This window comes from Hippoglossus stenolepis, chromosome 13 (genome assembly GCF_022539355.2).
Source record: "Hippoglossus stenolepis isolate QCI-W04-F060 chromosome 13, HSTE1.2, whole genome shotgun sequence".
Classification (NCBI taxonomy): Eukaryota; Metazoa; Chordata; class Actinopteri; order Pleuronectiformes; family Pleuronectidae; genus Hippoglossus; species Hippoglossus stenolepis.
Window position 1 is genome coordinate 5,932,561 of NC_061495.1, and position 14,923 is coordinate 5,947,483.

A 14,923-nucleotide genomic window follows, 5' to 3' on the forward strand; every position below is an offset into this window, starting at 1 on the left:
GCTCACACTCCAGCTCACTAAGACTCTTCTATATCCGTGAAAAATGACTCATGATTATTTATTTCTTGTTTGCACAATCCTTGAACCTCAAATCATTATCGACGAGTGGTACAGAATATGAATTTGTATCATTGTTTTGTTGAATCAGCTCAGAAACAGATTCTGCAGCTGAGTGACCTGTGCCAAATCCCTGAAACCACACGTCCGCTCCGCTGACGTTTGTGTAAATTGTAATCGTATCGATGAATGAACTGATTATCATTATTGCACCAGAAAAGGCATCAACATCAAACCGTTCATTTCACTTCATTTAATAAAATTCAATTATGATAGCAATACCGAAACCACTTCTCTGTTACTATAGGCTTTGCATGGGCTTTTAAAATCCCTTACAGCTACAGTGGTTACGAAAGCATTGCAGCCACACACACATACAACACACATACATGTAACTGAAGTGACAACGAGGCTGACTATGTAACAGAGTCATTATTTATCTGTTTGTACAGTAATGATATCAGTGGTATTACAGATGATGTAAACACCATTTATTTATTTAAATGAATGATATTTCTTTGTCAAAGAGCGAAGTTTTATTGATTAATAAAGTTTTATCCTGCTTATTCATCAATGCTGTTGAGTCATTGTGTGTTTGTCATGGAAGGTCAACCTTCAAAGGGAAGTGGGGACGTATATTATAAAACTGGGTGACATGTAGCAATCAACACTGAGAACAAGCACATTGAGCATCAATCCCATCACTAGCTTAGAAGTCATGGAATCAATTATCTGACGTGTAGTTAAGGAAAAGAATTATAAAACAGGTATAACTTGTATGCACACTATTCAATAGTATTTCAAGTATCACATAAAGATTTCCGTCCCACATTTAAATTCACTAGACCCAGATTTGTATTTGGATCTGTGTATTGCACACACTCATAAATATCAGTCCCATTAACATGTCTGATATTTGAGTATTGTATTTTTATGCATAGAATATGCCTTGAATTGCAGAACTTACAGATTATATCTGTATATTTCAGTCGGAGATAAGAAGAGTGACAAATTTTATAAATGCAGCAGACTTGGATTAAACATATTTATATAACATATATATTTATTGTACAAAACTGCAACAGTTAAAAACACTGATTTTTTTTTTGTCACACTCGAAGTGAATGTGAACCTCCAAACAATTCTGCAGGAGGACATTGCATTCTGTTCGGTTCATACCATATAAAAAGCAGCATATAAAAAAAACAATTTTGGTATAAATTCATTTAAAAATTGTGTATTCTTTGTTGTATATGGCTGCTTAACTTCCTTAGCACGCTATCAGCCATGACAGGAGATTGTAGCTATACACATGACAAAGATAGAAATACTGACAGATGTTGAAGTGTCCTGTGACTTCCTGGTGGGGCGAGGATCGACCTGAGCACGTGCAGTGTGAGTGTCATCATTAACACTAATATGTGTCTGATTAGAGGAACGAGATCCTGCAGAGTTTCTCCGGTGGCGCTGTATGTGTGAACGTCAATGTGCGACTGACAACCAGCTGTTAGACACATGCCTTGCACAAGGCTATCTGGTCTTTAATGTAGTCTCTACAGGGGCAGATGCGAATCAGGGACTGGTTGGATCTCACACAGCTGAAGAGCAGGGGGTCCGACTGGAACAGACAGTGTTTGGTACCGTTGTAGGCAGGAAACACCAGGCTACTGTTGGACACTTCTGATGTTTGACAATCTACACCATGTCTGGAAAAACCAAAAGAAGCAATAATCAACAGCTAGAAACGAAGTTATAAAGATTAAGATTGTAATTTCAATGGAAAGGGTCAAAAGCACTTGACTGTTTTTTTGTCTTGTGATCTCTCAGTTACTCTTTCCTCTATTTCTAGTGTACCTGATATTTATTTTATATATTTGCAAAAGGTCACATCAGGAGTGAAAAGGCAGCGACAAAAGACAGTGGAAGACAATGAAAAGACTTGTGTGACGGTAACGTTTGACTTGAAGGCAGAATATTTATGCTGACCACCACGTCTTGAGCTATATCATTTGCAACTGAATAATGTGTATATATATTGTGGGAATTCTGCATAAAAGACGTAAGAAAAGGTCGGATTTGACTCATACGATCAGTTTTACTATATCCGATCTATTGTCATTCCTAAAAGTTGTTTAATGGTAACTTAGAAATCTGTTTGTGTGTGTGTGTGTGTGTGTTAGCTTACTCGGCAAGATCTTTTACACTGTTGAGTTGCGGGAAAAACGCAGGTTCACAGATCCGCCCCACCCTCTGACACGTCTGTTTACAGGAAACGCCCGGCTCCGCCTTCACAACCTGGAGCGCGCTCAGTGGGGGCCACCTCCCTGCACTGGAGCAGAAGTCCTAAAGCAAAAAAATATATCCATCTATCTTTTTCTAATCATAAATCTATTTCCTCTCTATCGTTTTGGCAATTACACAGACAGGCTCCAACCTGTTTTTCAATCAGGACGCTGAGCCTCTGGAGCATCCCTTCACACGTGAACTCATAGGGAAGGTAGGGCTCAATCTGAAATGTGGAAGTGGAATGTTTAAGATGCAAATAGCTTCACTTCAGTGTGATGGTGGAGAAACGTTGCTGTTTGAGAAACAAGTAATAATCGTACACTTTGATTGAGAATCGCAGTGAGAGCTTTCTCTACTTCCGTCTCATTGAACATGTCCACCGTCCATACGTATGGCTCTCCTATGGCCTCAACATAAGGATTCTGCGATGTCACCTACAACACAAACAGATCAACTGTCAGAAAACAACTTCCTGGTAAAAAAATAACTGGTTCATTTCACTGAGGTTTGACTCCACGAAGGTAAAATGCTTTAATATCGTTAAATAATATATCATAGGAAGTGTCTCAGCTTGGAACATGAACACGGACCTCTCTGATGTTGGGCTTTCCTTTGAAGAACTCTGAGTTCAAGCTGCTCAGCGGGGGGTGCAACCTCGGGTTCAGGAAAGCACAGCCATTGGCTAAGGCTTCCAGAGGGGCGGGGCCTTCATATGGGAAAGACAGCCCCACAAAAACCTAAAGACCACAGATAAAAAAAAAAACTGTTATTAACACATGTATACAACATCTATTATATTTATAGTATGTATGATAAGCGCATGCACTTGTCTATTGTCACCACAAGGTGCCAGCCAACACCAGCACAAGAAATGACTGCTCCTACAGTTCCTGCTTTTATACACAGGAGGGTTATCAGGGTTTAAAACTGACCCATCAAACTCATTTCTATTATGATCTAATTATTTTCAAACATGACGTGATGAATAACAGCATTTTTTTCTAGTTATTCCACATTGTGGACGTATGAAGAAACATCCAATGCTGCTTACTGTACACTGATGTATAAACAGAATATGTTATATTGATGAGCAGTGCAAATAGCTATTTAATCCTTCAAAGCAAAGATCTGCTTGTGTTGCTGGAAATCCCTGTTTCCACATATAACAACATATAGTACTGTGCAAACATTGTAGGCACATAAGATGATCAGTCTTCATGCAGATGCTGGTCCCCAAGTTATTCCGCAGCAACCACCTAAAACATTCAGCCCGAGTTTCAAACAACTTTCGATCAATAACAAAATGAACAAGTAGCAGCAGATAGACTGGTCCCCACAGAGATCTGATCTCACCATAATGGAGTCAGTGTGGGATTAAACAGACCTGATACACCGAGGACACTCCACCCACCTTCCAAATATCTTGAAGAACGGTGTGCAGGCGTGAGTGGGGAGCTGTTTTAAAGCCAAAGGCTCCTAACACCAGATCATAGTTTGACTAATCAACTAGTTGTGTATAAAATTCGGTAATTATCAAAAATAATTCATGGCTTTTTTTCTGAAACTTAGCTACTTTACTTTTCGTCCTAGAAATCTTTGCACAGTAGAGTAAATACAGCAGTAAAGCACATGCCTCCACCAAGGCCTTATTCAAAAAAATATGTAATAATGAAAATCCATTAATTATTCCCAAGGAAATTTGTGAAAATGTCAAAAGAAACGATTTGCAATGTAAAAGAGAAATCTGCCCTTTTTTCTGGATCCACACCAACATTTAATTAGCTGTTTCTTGGCCTGTGTTCCATCCTTCAACCAAGTTTCATGAAAATCTGTTCAGTCGTTTTGGCAAACTCTTGCTGACAAACCAATAAACAACTTCCTCGACTGTAATTGAATACTACAAACTTAATATACACAACTAATTATCCACATTAAATGTATAAAATCCGTATAATGTCAGGAAAGTACTTCACATTGTCATGACTTTTTCCTGATAAACAATGGCCAATAATTAAATGAATGAATTCCCTGCACAGAACAGTGTCTTTTAAAGTGTTAGTTCAGTATTGTGTGGTAGAGCCACCTTACAAATTGCCCCTTTTCTGGTTCTCTTATAATGTAAATCCCTGGTAAAGGTTATCTCAGAGGAAAGATCACTTGGTTTCAGAAGAATGTTGAAGACTTCCTCTTATTAATAGCTAAGTGTTAAGGTCATGCTTTGTGGTCATGTCTTTACTTTGTCGCCTACATCAAATGTGCAGGCCCAGGTTGGGGCAGAGAGAAAAGCAATGCTTTTTAACATAGTGGATTTATATAAGAGAAAAGAAATATAAGAAAAGATTTAGCATGAGGAAGTGGAGCCTAAGTCAACAATACACAAGAGTAAATCCAAGAGCGATATGTGGAACATGTGAATTGACTGTGACGTGGTTAATTGACCCCTTTCGCCTCTCTCTGCCTTTACCTTGCTCTGTCTCAGCAGGGTCTGCACCTCAGTCCCGTTCACGATGCCGTGGTTTTTCACATAGCTCGGGATCTTAGTGCGGTTTTCGACCGTCCCGTGGATCTCCAAGTGCTTGTGGATAATGTCCAGATAAGCCTCTTTTCCCTGCGGCGGGACAGCAGAGGAGAACAAGAGTGAATCACTGGAGAAGAAAAAGAATCAGTGGACGTCACATATATTACACCTCTCCCTTGTGCGTATATTTAATGGTGTTGTCTGAATTCTGAACACTTAATAATATAAACACCCAAAGACTGTATTCACAAACAAGTAAACATGCAAACGGGGAAATGGGGAGACAAAAGTATTTTAAAGGAATGTAACAGTAACTGAAACTTAAAGAGGGCCTTCTCCTTTTTGCATACTTCCGCCATATTTTCTGCCTGAAGGAATACACTTTTCATAGGATACTTTAAAGAAGTATGACAAATAGTTTTTTCTCGGTGACCACAGTGCTTGCTTGTTGTTACCTCCCAGAAGAGGCCTCTCTTTCCATACACAAGAGCCTGGTTTCTCCTCTCGGTCGACCGCAGCTGCTCAGTGAATTCAGAGCTCATCTGGTGCTGCACCACGAAGCCCAGGAAGGTGTTGTCTGGTGTATGAGCTGCGTACGATAATAATATTATTAATAATAATAATAGAATCTCAGATCAAGCAACATGCATAAACCATAGACTGTATATAAAGATGGACGACATGAATGCTCCCCTAAAGTGAAGCCAAAGCATCTTGATTGCCACCTAGTGGCTGATTGAAGCATAGTTCATAAACCCCACCTCCTCCAGGTTGATGGATGGGACATGGACCAAACTAAAAAGTCAAAGTACACGTCAAATTACTTTCTCTTGAACATGTTTTCTGTGATTTCATGTATATATGTTCAAAGGGTAATTTTTCAGTGAACTGGGTTTTAATTAGTTCTTTGATGCTATAATAACGCAGTAAAACGTCATGATTGACAGCTGAGACTGACTCGTGATTGGTCGAGAGCGTGTATAAACGGGAGCTTGCTACTGCAGCTCCATCCCTCAATTGCTACTGTGCAGATTCTGGCCCCAAACGCGCAAGATGGCCGCGTCGGTATCCAGGCTATTTTAGCTTCATTTCTGGATAGTAAGAGGAAGTGGAGACACATCATCCATCTTTATATACAGTCTGCGATATAAAACACACAATGAAATGCTGTAAAAGAAAGACGTACGGAACATGGTGTAGAACTGCGCTGGGGTCAGGCTGAAGCCACCGTAGGGATTTTTAAGCTTCTGCTTCTGGGCCCAAACTGCATGATTGAAGTCTGGTTCAGTGCCAAACGAGTCCAACAGACGCATCATGCATCTGGTGGACACACAAACACATCACACTTATAATACACTTACAGCAATTAATGGGAAATAACATGTACTTTTTTTTAATAACACAACCTGTAGCTCCATTATCAAAACGCATCCGCTACAATGAAATAAAAGATGGCCAGTGATGTGGGCGCATTGAAAACCCAACCTCAGCAAGCGGACGCCTGGACATCACATCTGATTATTGTTGAACATAGCGTTTCAAAAGCATTCGCATTAATATGCTGCAATCAAAGGCTTTTACAAACCAGCTGCTGGGATTTGCTCCCACTCGACCACGAGAGCCTCAGTTATGTAGAGTCACAGTGTTCTGCCTCACAGCCAAGTTTTCAATTCTTCACAGAAACGTTGGATGTGATCAGATCGGTCATGTTCTTTCAAACTCAAACCAGAAATGAGATTATAAAGGTAAGATGAGGAAGCAAAACGGTGTAAAACCTAAAAAATACACTCTCCCTGCTCTCTGAAAGATTAATAAAGGATTAATGATCCATTTATTAATGAGAGATAGACTATTTATACATTTTAAATAGATCTGTACTTCAAAATTCGGTATAGAGACTTATGAGGGAATTCTTGGCCCGGGTCAAAATTGTACTTTGAAGGTATGTAACAGTATGTAAGGGTTAACTGGAGCCACTCAGTCAACAGTACCGTGTACTGCGTTACTGGAAACAACCACATCTTTCGCCATTGTGTAGTACGATGTGAATGCTTCAGTGTGTGCAGCTGAATTTCACACTGAAAAGAACATTCATTCATACATCAAAGTATGAGAGTGTTGAGGTGCAGCCGCATGCTGTTCCCAACCCACACATCATTCCATTCAATTTACAGAAATGTTCATGCATGAGACTTAAGATTACATGGACATACAGTTATTTAATTGAAGGTTGACTGCCAGCACAAGCAGTATGGGAATCTATAATGTACCGCTATAGTTTCCATACACTCCAAGCAAATCCAATCTGCACAATTTTCTCTTCAAACTAATAGTTCTCTCCCAAACTCAGGTGGCAGTGAAGTGTGTTCAGTGATCTCCTTCCAAAGGTATGATTTGGGTGAGTGATCACCTTTATCGTAAAACGTTTTTTATCAAAATGAAACTGGTCTCCATAATAACTATGTCCCCTCAGGGGTGTGAGGGGATCCATGAATGTGTGATTATAAAAACGATATGAATCATCAGGCCTCCACACTCATCTGATCTCAACCCAAATGAACATCTACGCTGTGAAAGAAATTATGTGAAAAACGGTTCAAATCTGGCAAGTTAACAAAAAGAATCTGGCACCCGTTGTTGCCTTTTGGCCACTTAGAGTCATGGACAAGAATAACACAATTGTTGCAGTTTGCGTCACTACAAATTATAGTTTTTTCCAGGAAAGTGGATCAGGCCACAGTGAAGGCTCCATGGATACTACACAGCACCTAAGTATACAGCTTCAGAATGCACTATCCAGTGTTTTTGAAAGAATGATGTTTATTCCTCCAGCAGCGTACAGAGTTGTAGAATCAATGGCGAGGTGCATTGAAGCCGTCCTGACAACCAGAGGGGCCAAGAAAACTCTGCGGTTTAGCTTCATAGTAAGTGTATTGTTCTATTCCTCTAAAAATTGACTGCGTTTGGTGGTTGAGCCAAACACTGACTCCGTTTCAATGTGTATTCATACAACATGAGGTCTATGGAACAGAGTACTGTTGATATATGAGTCACTGGCAGCAGGAATTTGTGATCTAAAAATCTGAGGCTGAAATTGTACAAATTGTTGTTTTCTTTACACTAGAATGGACCCTTTATATTTAAATACTTTATATTTAAATACTTTACATTTACCTCGGGTCTTGTCTGCGGAGGCTGCCATGACGATTTTAACAATCGTCCAAACTAAAAACCTTTTGAGTTTTTATGACAACTGAGGGCTACCACAGGTTCTCTTTAATATTGGAGGAGGAGGGGGAGGTGACACATTGTCTCAATCAATCTCACATTATTCACAAGCACATCCGACTGATAAGATAATGATACTCACTTGTATTTGATCCAGGATTTCTGAAGTACTTTCTGAAACTGTCTGAGGCCAATGATGTCCGTATAGATCAGCTTTGTGTTTGGTTTTGACTGACGAGAGGGGCAACCCTCTTTATTAATGCCAAGAAAACTAAAGAGACAGAGAAACAAATATAGAATGAATACACAGAAACAGTCAAGGGAAAATTAACGAGCAGATTATAACTTTAAAAATACTACAGCGTTATTTTTTCATCCATAACCTCTTGTTTAAATCTAATTTTGTCCTCCCCCACTAGTTTACTTTTACAACAGCATCCTGATGGACAGCAGTCTGCAACAAACGGCTCCTCTTGTGTGCAGAAGTACTCACTTGTTGAGATCAGGTATAGAGGCAGAAAAGTGAAGGTGGTGACCGAGGATGTGAAGTGTGGAGATGAGGTCACTCCACTGGACCAGTTCCCCAAGGGGCCCGCCACTGAAGGCCCTGTCTGCTATTCTAAAACCCGATTCGTTCGTCAGTGCTCCAGGATGCACCAGGATCTGGGGAGAGGAAGAAGTCGTTTGGCAGAATCCAGTCATTATCATTCTCTGTTGATTCATGTCTATAGGGCTATGGGCTAGGCCCCAGCTGTTGAGCGTCGTCAATGGCCTGTATGTAATCCCTACTGATTAGACGTTTGTCAGACCCTGATGACGAAGAGCTGATTTTCAGTCTTTTGTTTGCTTCCGTATCAAACTGAAAACCCACTGAAAAATTGCTAGGAATTTCAAGTGGAAAATCTGCCACCATTATCATGGTAAACTGCATATCTGGAACGTAAGAGTGCCGTAGCAACACGGACTAAGTAGAGCAGAGCTTAGCAAACAGTCGTCCACAGGATCAATGGGGAGGTACACATTACGTGTTTGGCTTTTCGCTCTGTGAGGTTGTATTTGGCTGAGAGAGAGCGTCCGGCCTCGACCCAAATCTCATCCATACTTTGAATTCTTTGGTGAATCCATCGGAACTGGACTCTGTTTTTCAGAGATGGGTACAGACCCTCCAGACTGGTCCGTACCACAGCCTGGTCAGACTCTTCCTGCAAAAATCAACAAAACACAAATTCACTGCTTTGTTGAACTTTAGTGCTGATAAATAAATTCTAAATATTGAGTTTTATTAAGTTGAATAAGTTAAAATAATATGTGTCAATATGTGTGAATTTGAGTCACTTTCCACTCAGCAGCCCGACGGGAATTCAGTATGAAGGATTAAAATCTCCTTCACCTTGAAGGCCATTGACAGTGCTTGAATATGTAGTATTTATTCAGGCAACTAAAAATTTTTCAGATTTTGTAATGGTCTCACTCAAAACCCTCAACCAGCCCCTGCTTTTGTTTAGATTTGCTCTGCTTGTGCACAAGCTGCAGGGCGCTTGATATATTTGTTTCTTGAACAGTGCACAGCAGCTTCAGCTCTTCTCCTTGTGCTTCTCTCCACTCTTGAAATGTCTTCTAAGCTCTTCTTCTGCGCTTGGATTTTTGGGGTCAAAATTCCCCAACCAATAAAATGGCAGGTGTTGTGGTGACAAGTGAAATTGTCCCGCCTTTGTTGTGGGTGTGTTAGCTTGTATAGAAAATGAGGTAAAAGCTACAGGCATAAAAACACGGAAAAAAATAACGCTTCGCATACACACAAATAACATGCCGTCTTGGATTGTTTGTCCTCGTCTTTACCTCAGACTTTTCTGCTTGAGCTGAAGAGGAAGATCGACCTGGAAGCACAGGGCACCACGATTCAATCTTCAACACAACACAGAGAGGAAGCGAGGGCCAGTTAGACCAAAGCATAAACACAAACATTATACGTGACAGTGTTGCTGAGGAAGTGCTATGTGAAATTGAAACCACTCGGGTACCTCGCTGAGGTAAATGATGATGGAGCACAGGGACCCGTTGACGCCATAACTGCCATAACAGGGATCAGTCTTCCACATCTCCTTCATCCACTGGAGCAACAGCAAACCACAGGGGCCACAAGAATGTCAATATAGTGACGAGCAGAACAGCACCAGGTCAAAATGTTCAAAACAAAACAGGCTGTTAAAGCAAGAACAGCTTCACAATAAATCCCTGATGAGCTACTGTTGAAGAATGCTGCTCTACCTCATATCACATTCCAACTATGTTGAGAAACTCTGATTTGTTCCGACAACATGCAACATGAAACTTATTGTATCGCTATTTCTGTGATTTGTTTTACCTTCAATTTTCCCTCACACTGTGGGAATCCATCCGTCGGTGGCAGTGGGCAGTTTCCATCCTCTTTCGTTCGATCGTGAAAGTGAAACACAAACAATGCAGTTTTTATTCTAATTAATGCTCTATGCATTAAGATATAATAACAGTAAAATGGTAGAAGATAGAAGTACAGACTCCTGATGATCGATGTATGCATTTTAATTAGTCATTTCATGCTCATTTTAATTGGTGATATTATTAGAAAAAAGAACTGGAGTAGATCATTTTCTTTCATTTCCATTCTGCATAAATAAACATGAGCTGACCTGAAGTGGGAAATAATGCCACTATAATGCAAATGTAACAAAACCACATTAGGTCATTAAAAGTCTTCATTAACATTCAAGGGTGAAGCCCTCGGGTTTTCACCTGCTGCTTAAGGCAGTATTGTTTTTGTTTTTTATCTACTCCTCATTGACAGCGATTCAGCCAACTTGTGGTGTGTATCGATTCTGTCTTTAATAATTCTTTAAAATCTCCTGAAGGCACATGGGAGGATTAATGAGTAGTTTCCTTCAGTGAGTCAGTTGCTAAAGTTCCTTCCAGCAATGAAATAAATAAATAAACGAAGGAAAATAAGAATCTCTTCATGTTTCTCTGTGTCTATAAACCTTTGAGCATCGCATGTGAGTTGGCTCTGCAGCAAACAATCAATTCTTACTCTACACTGCAGAATTATAAACAACTGTACAGTGTGGTGGGATTTAAGTTCATAATGTATTTTGATTTAGTCGATTTTGAAACCATGACAGGGCTGGGACCTATAGTCAAAAACATTTTTAACAGTATTTTAATTGTTAATATATTACCCAAACCTTGCTGCTTGTTGCTAAGCAACTGCTGACGGTATGCTTATCCTTTTTAGTTCTTATTTTATATAGATATTTTTTTAATTCTGTAGTCAACTACTTTTTAACTTTATTATTTATTTTTAAAATGCTACTTTTAGGTATTGTCTTATGTTGCTTTTATAATTTGTCACGATGCTTAATATTTTACATAAAGCACTTTGAATTGCCTTGTTGTTGAAATGTGCTACACAAATAAACTTGCCTTGTTGATTTCACAGTAGCTTCACACCATTGTCTACAGTAACATTAAAATCAGTTACGTCAGTGTTTATTAAAACAGTTATTGGAATGTGATAATGTATAAGTCCCCGGCTGAAAATAGTCCCCATCATTTACCACTGGTGTGCAACAGACACTGAAGGGATCTATGGTGCCATACATTGAAGTCATTGAATCATTTTTTGTGAACATTTCCTTTCTTGTCTATGAAACGGCGTTCGCACATGCTGATTAAATGTAATTGCTTTCTTCTGTACTGATCTGACAGAGTTTTTCACTGTTAAAAACAGACAAGGTGTGAATATAGTTAGTGTCCTGCTCTTAATTTGATCAAAGGTAATTTTACCAGTGGTTTGGCTGTCTTTGTTCTCTTCCTTCTCCACCTGCAGCTTCTGGAGTTCCTTCAAGTGAGCCACTTGCTGCTGCAGCTGCAGTTTATCAGAATGCAGCTGCTTGATCACCTCATCCTTCATTTTCCCCCTTTCTCTCTCTTCCTTCATTTTGAGCTGGACTACCTGCAGCTCTTCTTTGTAGTCCCTTGAAGGAGGTGAAGGAGAGGCTGAGACGGGGAGAGTTCAGGTTGTTAATTTCAAAATCCATTCCATCTGATTTGAAAATAGCATTTTCAAGAAGCTTGCATCTGAAAAGGACAGTGGAGCCAGTCGACCGCTGTGTACAATCACTATTCAAAGAGTATTGAGTTAATAGATATGCTCTGCCTCTACAGTACAAGCATATGGATTTTACATCTGAAAACATTTTAAAATCACATATGGAATAAATGTAAAACCAACTTGTTTCCTAATCCTATTGGATCCCATCTAATCCCATTGGTTTCACATCTGAAGTTATATTGGCTCCACACATTAAACCATATGGGAAATTCATGTGGTTGGTCAGTGAGGTTGGGGAAATTCCCATTTTAATTGAATATAATAATACATATTAACAACTATGATATTAAATGTGTGCTTACAATAATTTGAGGATTCCAAAATGTCCAGGAGATCATCCACAAACTTGACAAATCTCTTCATGCCTAAGAGACAGGAGTGGGGAAGTGGAAGTGTACAAATGGAGAGAGTAGACAGAGCGGAGCAGGAAGAATTTAGAGAAATTAAGTCTATTACAACATATTCCTATAAATATATTTTATTTATTTATATATTCATTGCTTCTTGTTTTTATTTCTCACCTTCAGTCCTGCATTTTTCCATCCACACTTTGTCATGCCTCTTCAGTTTGTTGTTACCGAGCATCTCAATGTCATCCTGGTCAGAACTGTTCTGAAACCATTTCAGAAGAGACACAGCACGGCGACACAAAGCAAAGTGGTTGGAACACAAAAAACTTTTGTCCATTCTGAATGGGAGCAAATTAAGCTATTATTGCACTTTCCCATCCACAGTGTTTGGTCGTGACCTTCAGTCTTTTCAGTTTAGTCTGAACCAAAGTAAGGTGTGAAAGGTGCCTTGGATCAGGAGTTAAATTTAGCTGGTAGTAATACCACAATGATTTTATACTGGGAGCGAGACTAACAGAGTGAGATTATTTAAGAAGTTAGTGAATAAAATAGCAGAATTGACAATATGTTAGTCTCTCGCTCATCTACAAACAGAACAATGTCAAGGTAGACGCAGTTAACGTACGGTGATCCCCACATGACATATGATGTCATACAAAATTCTTTAGTCCACTCACTGAAATGCAATGGGAAACCAAAACTAACTGGATCAAATGTAACAAAGACCTGAACCTTGGTTTGGACCATGGTCCTGACTTTCAGGTGTAAAAACGACTGAAAACAAATCAGAGTAGTGTTCTGGATTGAATCAGCTGCTTCTTTACCTGAAGCATTGTTCATTTTATCAGTACATTTCAGTGGCTGTGCAGTACAAAGAGTCAGGTTATTTACCAGTTACACTGCTTAAAAGTAGCTCAGGGTCTAGGATTCTTAGATCCAAGGTTAGATCTTAGATTAGATGATTAGCTCAGGATTTGTTAAACAATATGTTGCTTTAGAGGCCACTTAAATGTAGGTGGATGAATGAAGACACACACCGGGAGGAAATAAAGCCAACTCAGACACCAGATGATAGTGAAGCCCAGCAGCACACATGTGGTCCTCCGCAGGCGGAACTTCAGGGTTTTCATGTCTGGATGACGTGTGACAGTCAAAAACAAATTGAGCGATTTAAGATCACAATACGAATGTTAAAGATATTGAAGAAACATAAAGCTGTGATGTGATGATGGCAAATAGCACTGACAGACTTGGTGCGTTTGCTTTCTGTGTTTCTTCCTGACTCCGTCACATTGCTTTTCAAGTATCAAATAGAGCTAAACTCAACTCAGCAAACACAGAATAGTCACCCTTACCTTTAGAGTGTTGGCCAATCCTTCCAATCCAACTGAGTGAACAGGACTTAAAACTAAAATACAATTTCTTTTAGAAATATAAAACTCCTGTCTGTGCATTGACAGGATCTGTCAGGTGGAATGAACCTGTTCACGCGACAACCACTGAAACTGACTATTTCATTTGAACAGCCCATGAAAAAACCAGTTTGCCAACTTGTTGGGCCACATACCTGCATGATAGATAGCTTTGTTCGCTCATTTGTTATTCATCATTCATTACCGGACAAGCCCATGTACTGTACATTCATCTGAAAGTGTGTATTTAAAAATCTATTTTCACGCATAGAGCCGCAGCAGGATCAGTTGTCATGGCTGGCATGTTTGGCAATTATTTCAAATGTTCACATTGAAAGTCTTTTTTTTTTACAAGTAAATGTCAAAGAGTTTTGACTCAGGCTTGGACACCATTGCTGGTATAATGAGATTTAAATTCATTAAATGTGTCTACTGAACTTTAACTGAACAAACAAACTGGGTAGAGAAAGAACTCTAGCAATAGAATAACAGAGTGAGCAGTAAAGTTAAAGGATATATGGTCTATATAATATAGTGCTTATTGATTACCACTCAAAGTGTTTTACAGTACGGTACAGTTTGCCATTCCCATTCATACAGTGCATTCATGGGCAGCACTTTTTTCTATGAGGAGCAGGTTCAGGGTTCAGGGACACTTCAGCAAGCAGATGGGGAAGACTGGGATCGAACCGCCGACCTTCTGATTGGAGGACGACCGCTCTACCCCTCAGGCACAGCCGCCCCTCTCTTCTATATGTTCTGTTTCTTAAAATAGTATTCACATACAGGCCCCTAATAAAGGCAACAACAAAAAAGGGTTACTCTCTCTACAGAGGCAATCACTGCAGCCAGATTTCATTTTCTGATAAGGAAAGACATTTCAGGAAGTGTGATAACAGGTGACAAATAACTTTAAAAACTTCAT

The 14,923-nt window shown here is 39.6% G+C and overlaps 1 protein-coding gene across 2 annotated transcripts; it reads right to left on the bottom strand.

Annotated features, from left to right (window-relative positions):
- Positions 1 to 419: 419 nt before the first annotated feature.
- LOC118120478 (alpha-1,6-mannosylglycoprotein 6-beta-N-acetylglucosaminyltransferase A) lies at positions 420 to 14,080 on the bottom strand. 2 transcript variants are annotated; one of them, XM_035175458.2, is made up of 19 exons: positions 13,942 to 14,080; positions 13,624 to 13,718; positions 12,758 to 12,843; positions 12,539 to 12,601; positions 11,909 to 12,121; positions 10,455 to 10,516; positions 10,111 to 10,200; positions 9,929 to 9,994; positions 9,115 to 9,291; positions 8,583 to 8,752; positions 8,232 to 8,360; positions 6,048 to 6,181; positions 5,317 to 5,450; positions 4,808 to 4,951; positions 2,934 to 3,080; positions 2,664 to 2,777; positions 2,492 to 2,566; positions 2,243 to 2,400; positions 420 to 1,763 (listed from the first exon to the last, which is right to left on the bottom strand). In XM_035175458.2, exons 3-19 carry the CDS (start codon positions 12,819 to 12,821, stop codon positions 1,565 to 1,567), a joined length of 2,139 nt encoding a protein of 712 aa, XP_035031349.1. In that variant the 5' UTR covers positions 12,822 to 12,843; positions 13,624 to 13,718; positions 13,942 to 14,080; the 3' UTR covers positions 420 to 1,564. The 2 variants fall into 2 exon arrangements, with proteins under 2 accessions (XP_035031349.1, XP_035031347.1); XM_035175456.2 differs by having other exon boundaries at positions 12,758 to 12,848.
- Between the last annotated feature and the right edge of the window lie 843 nt (positions 14,081 to 14,923).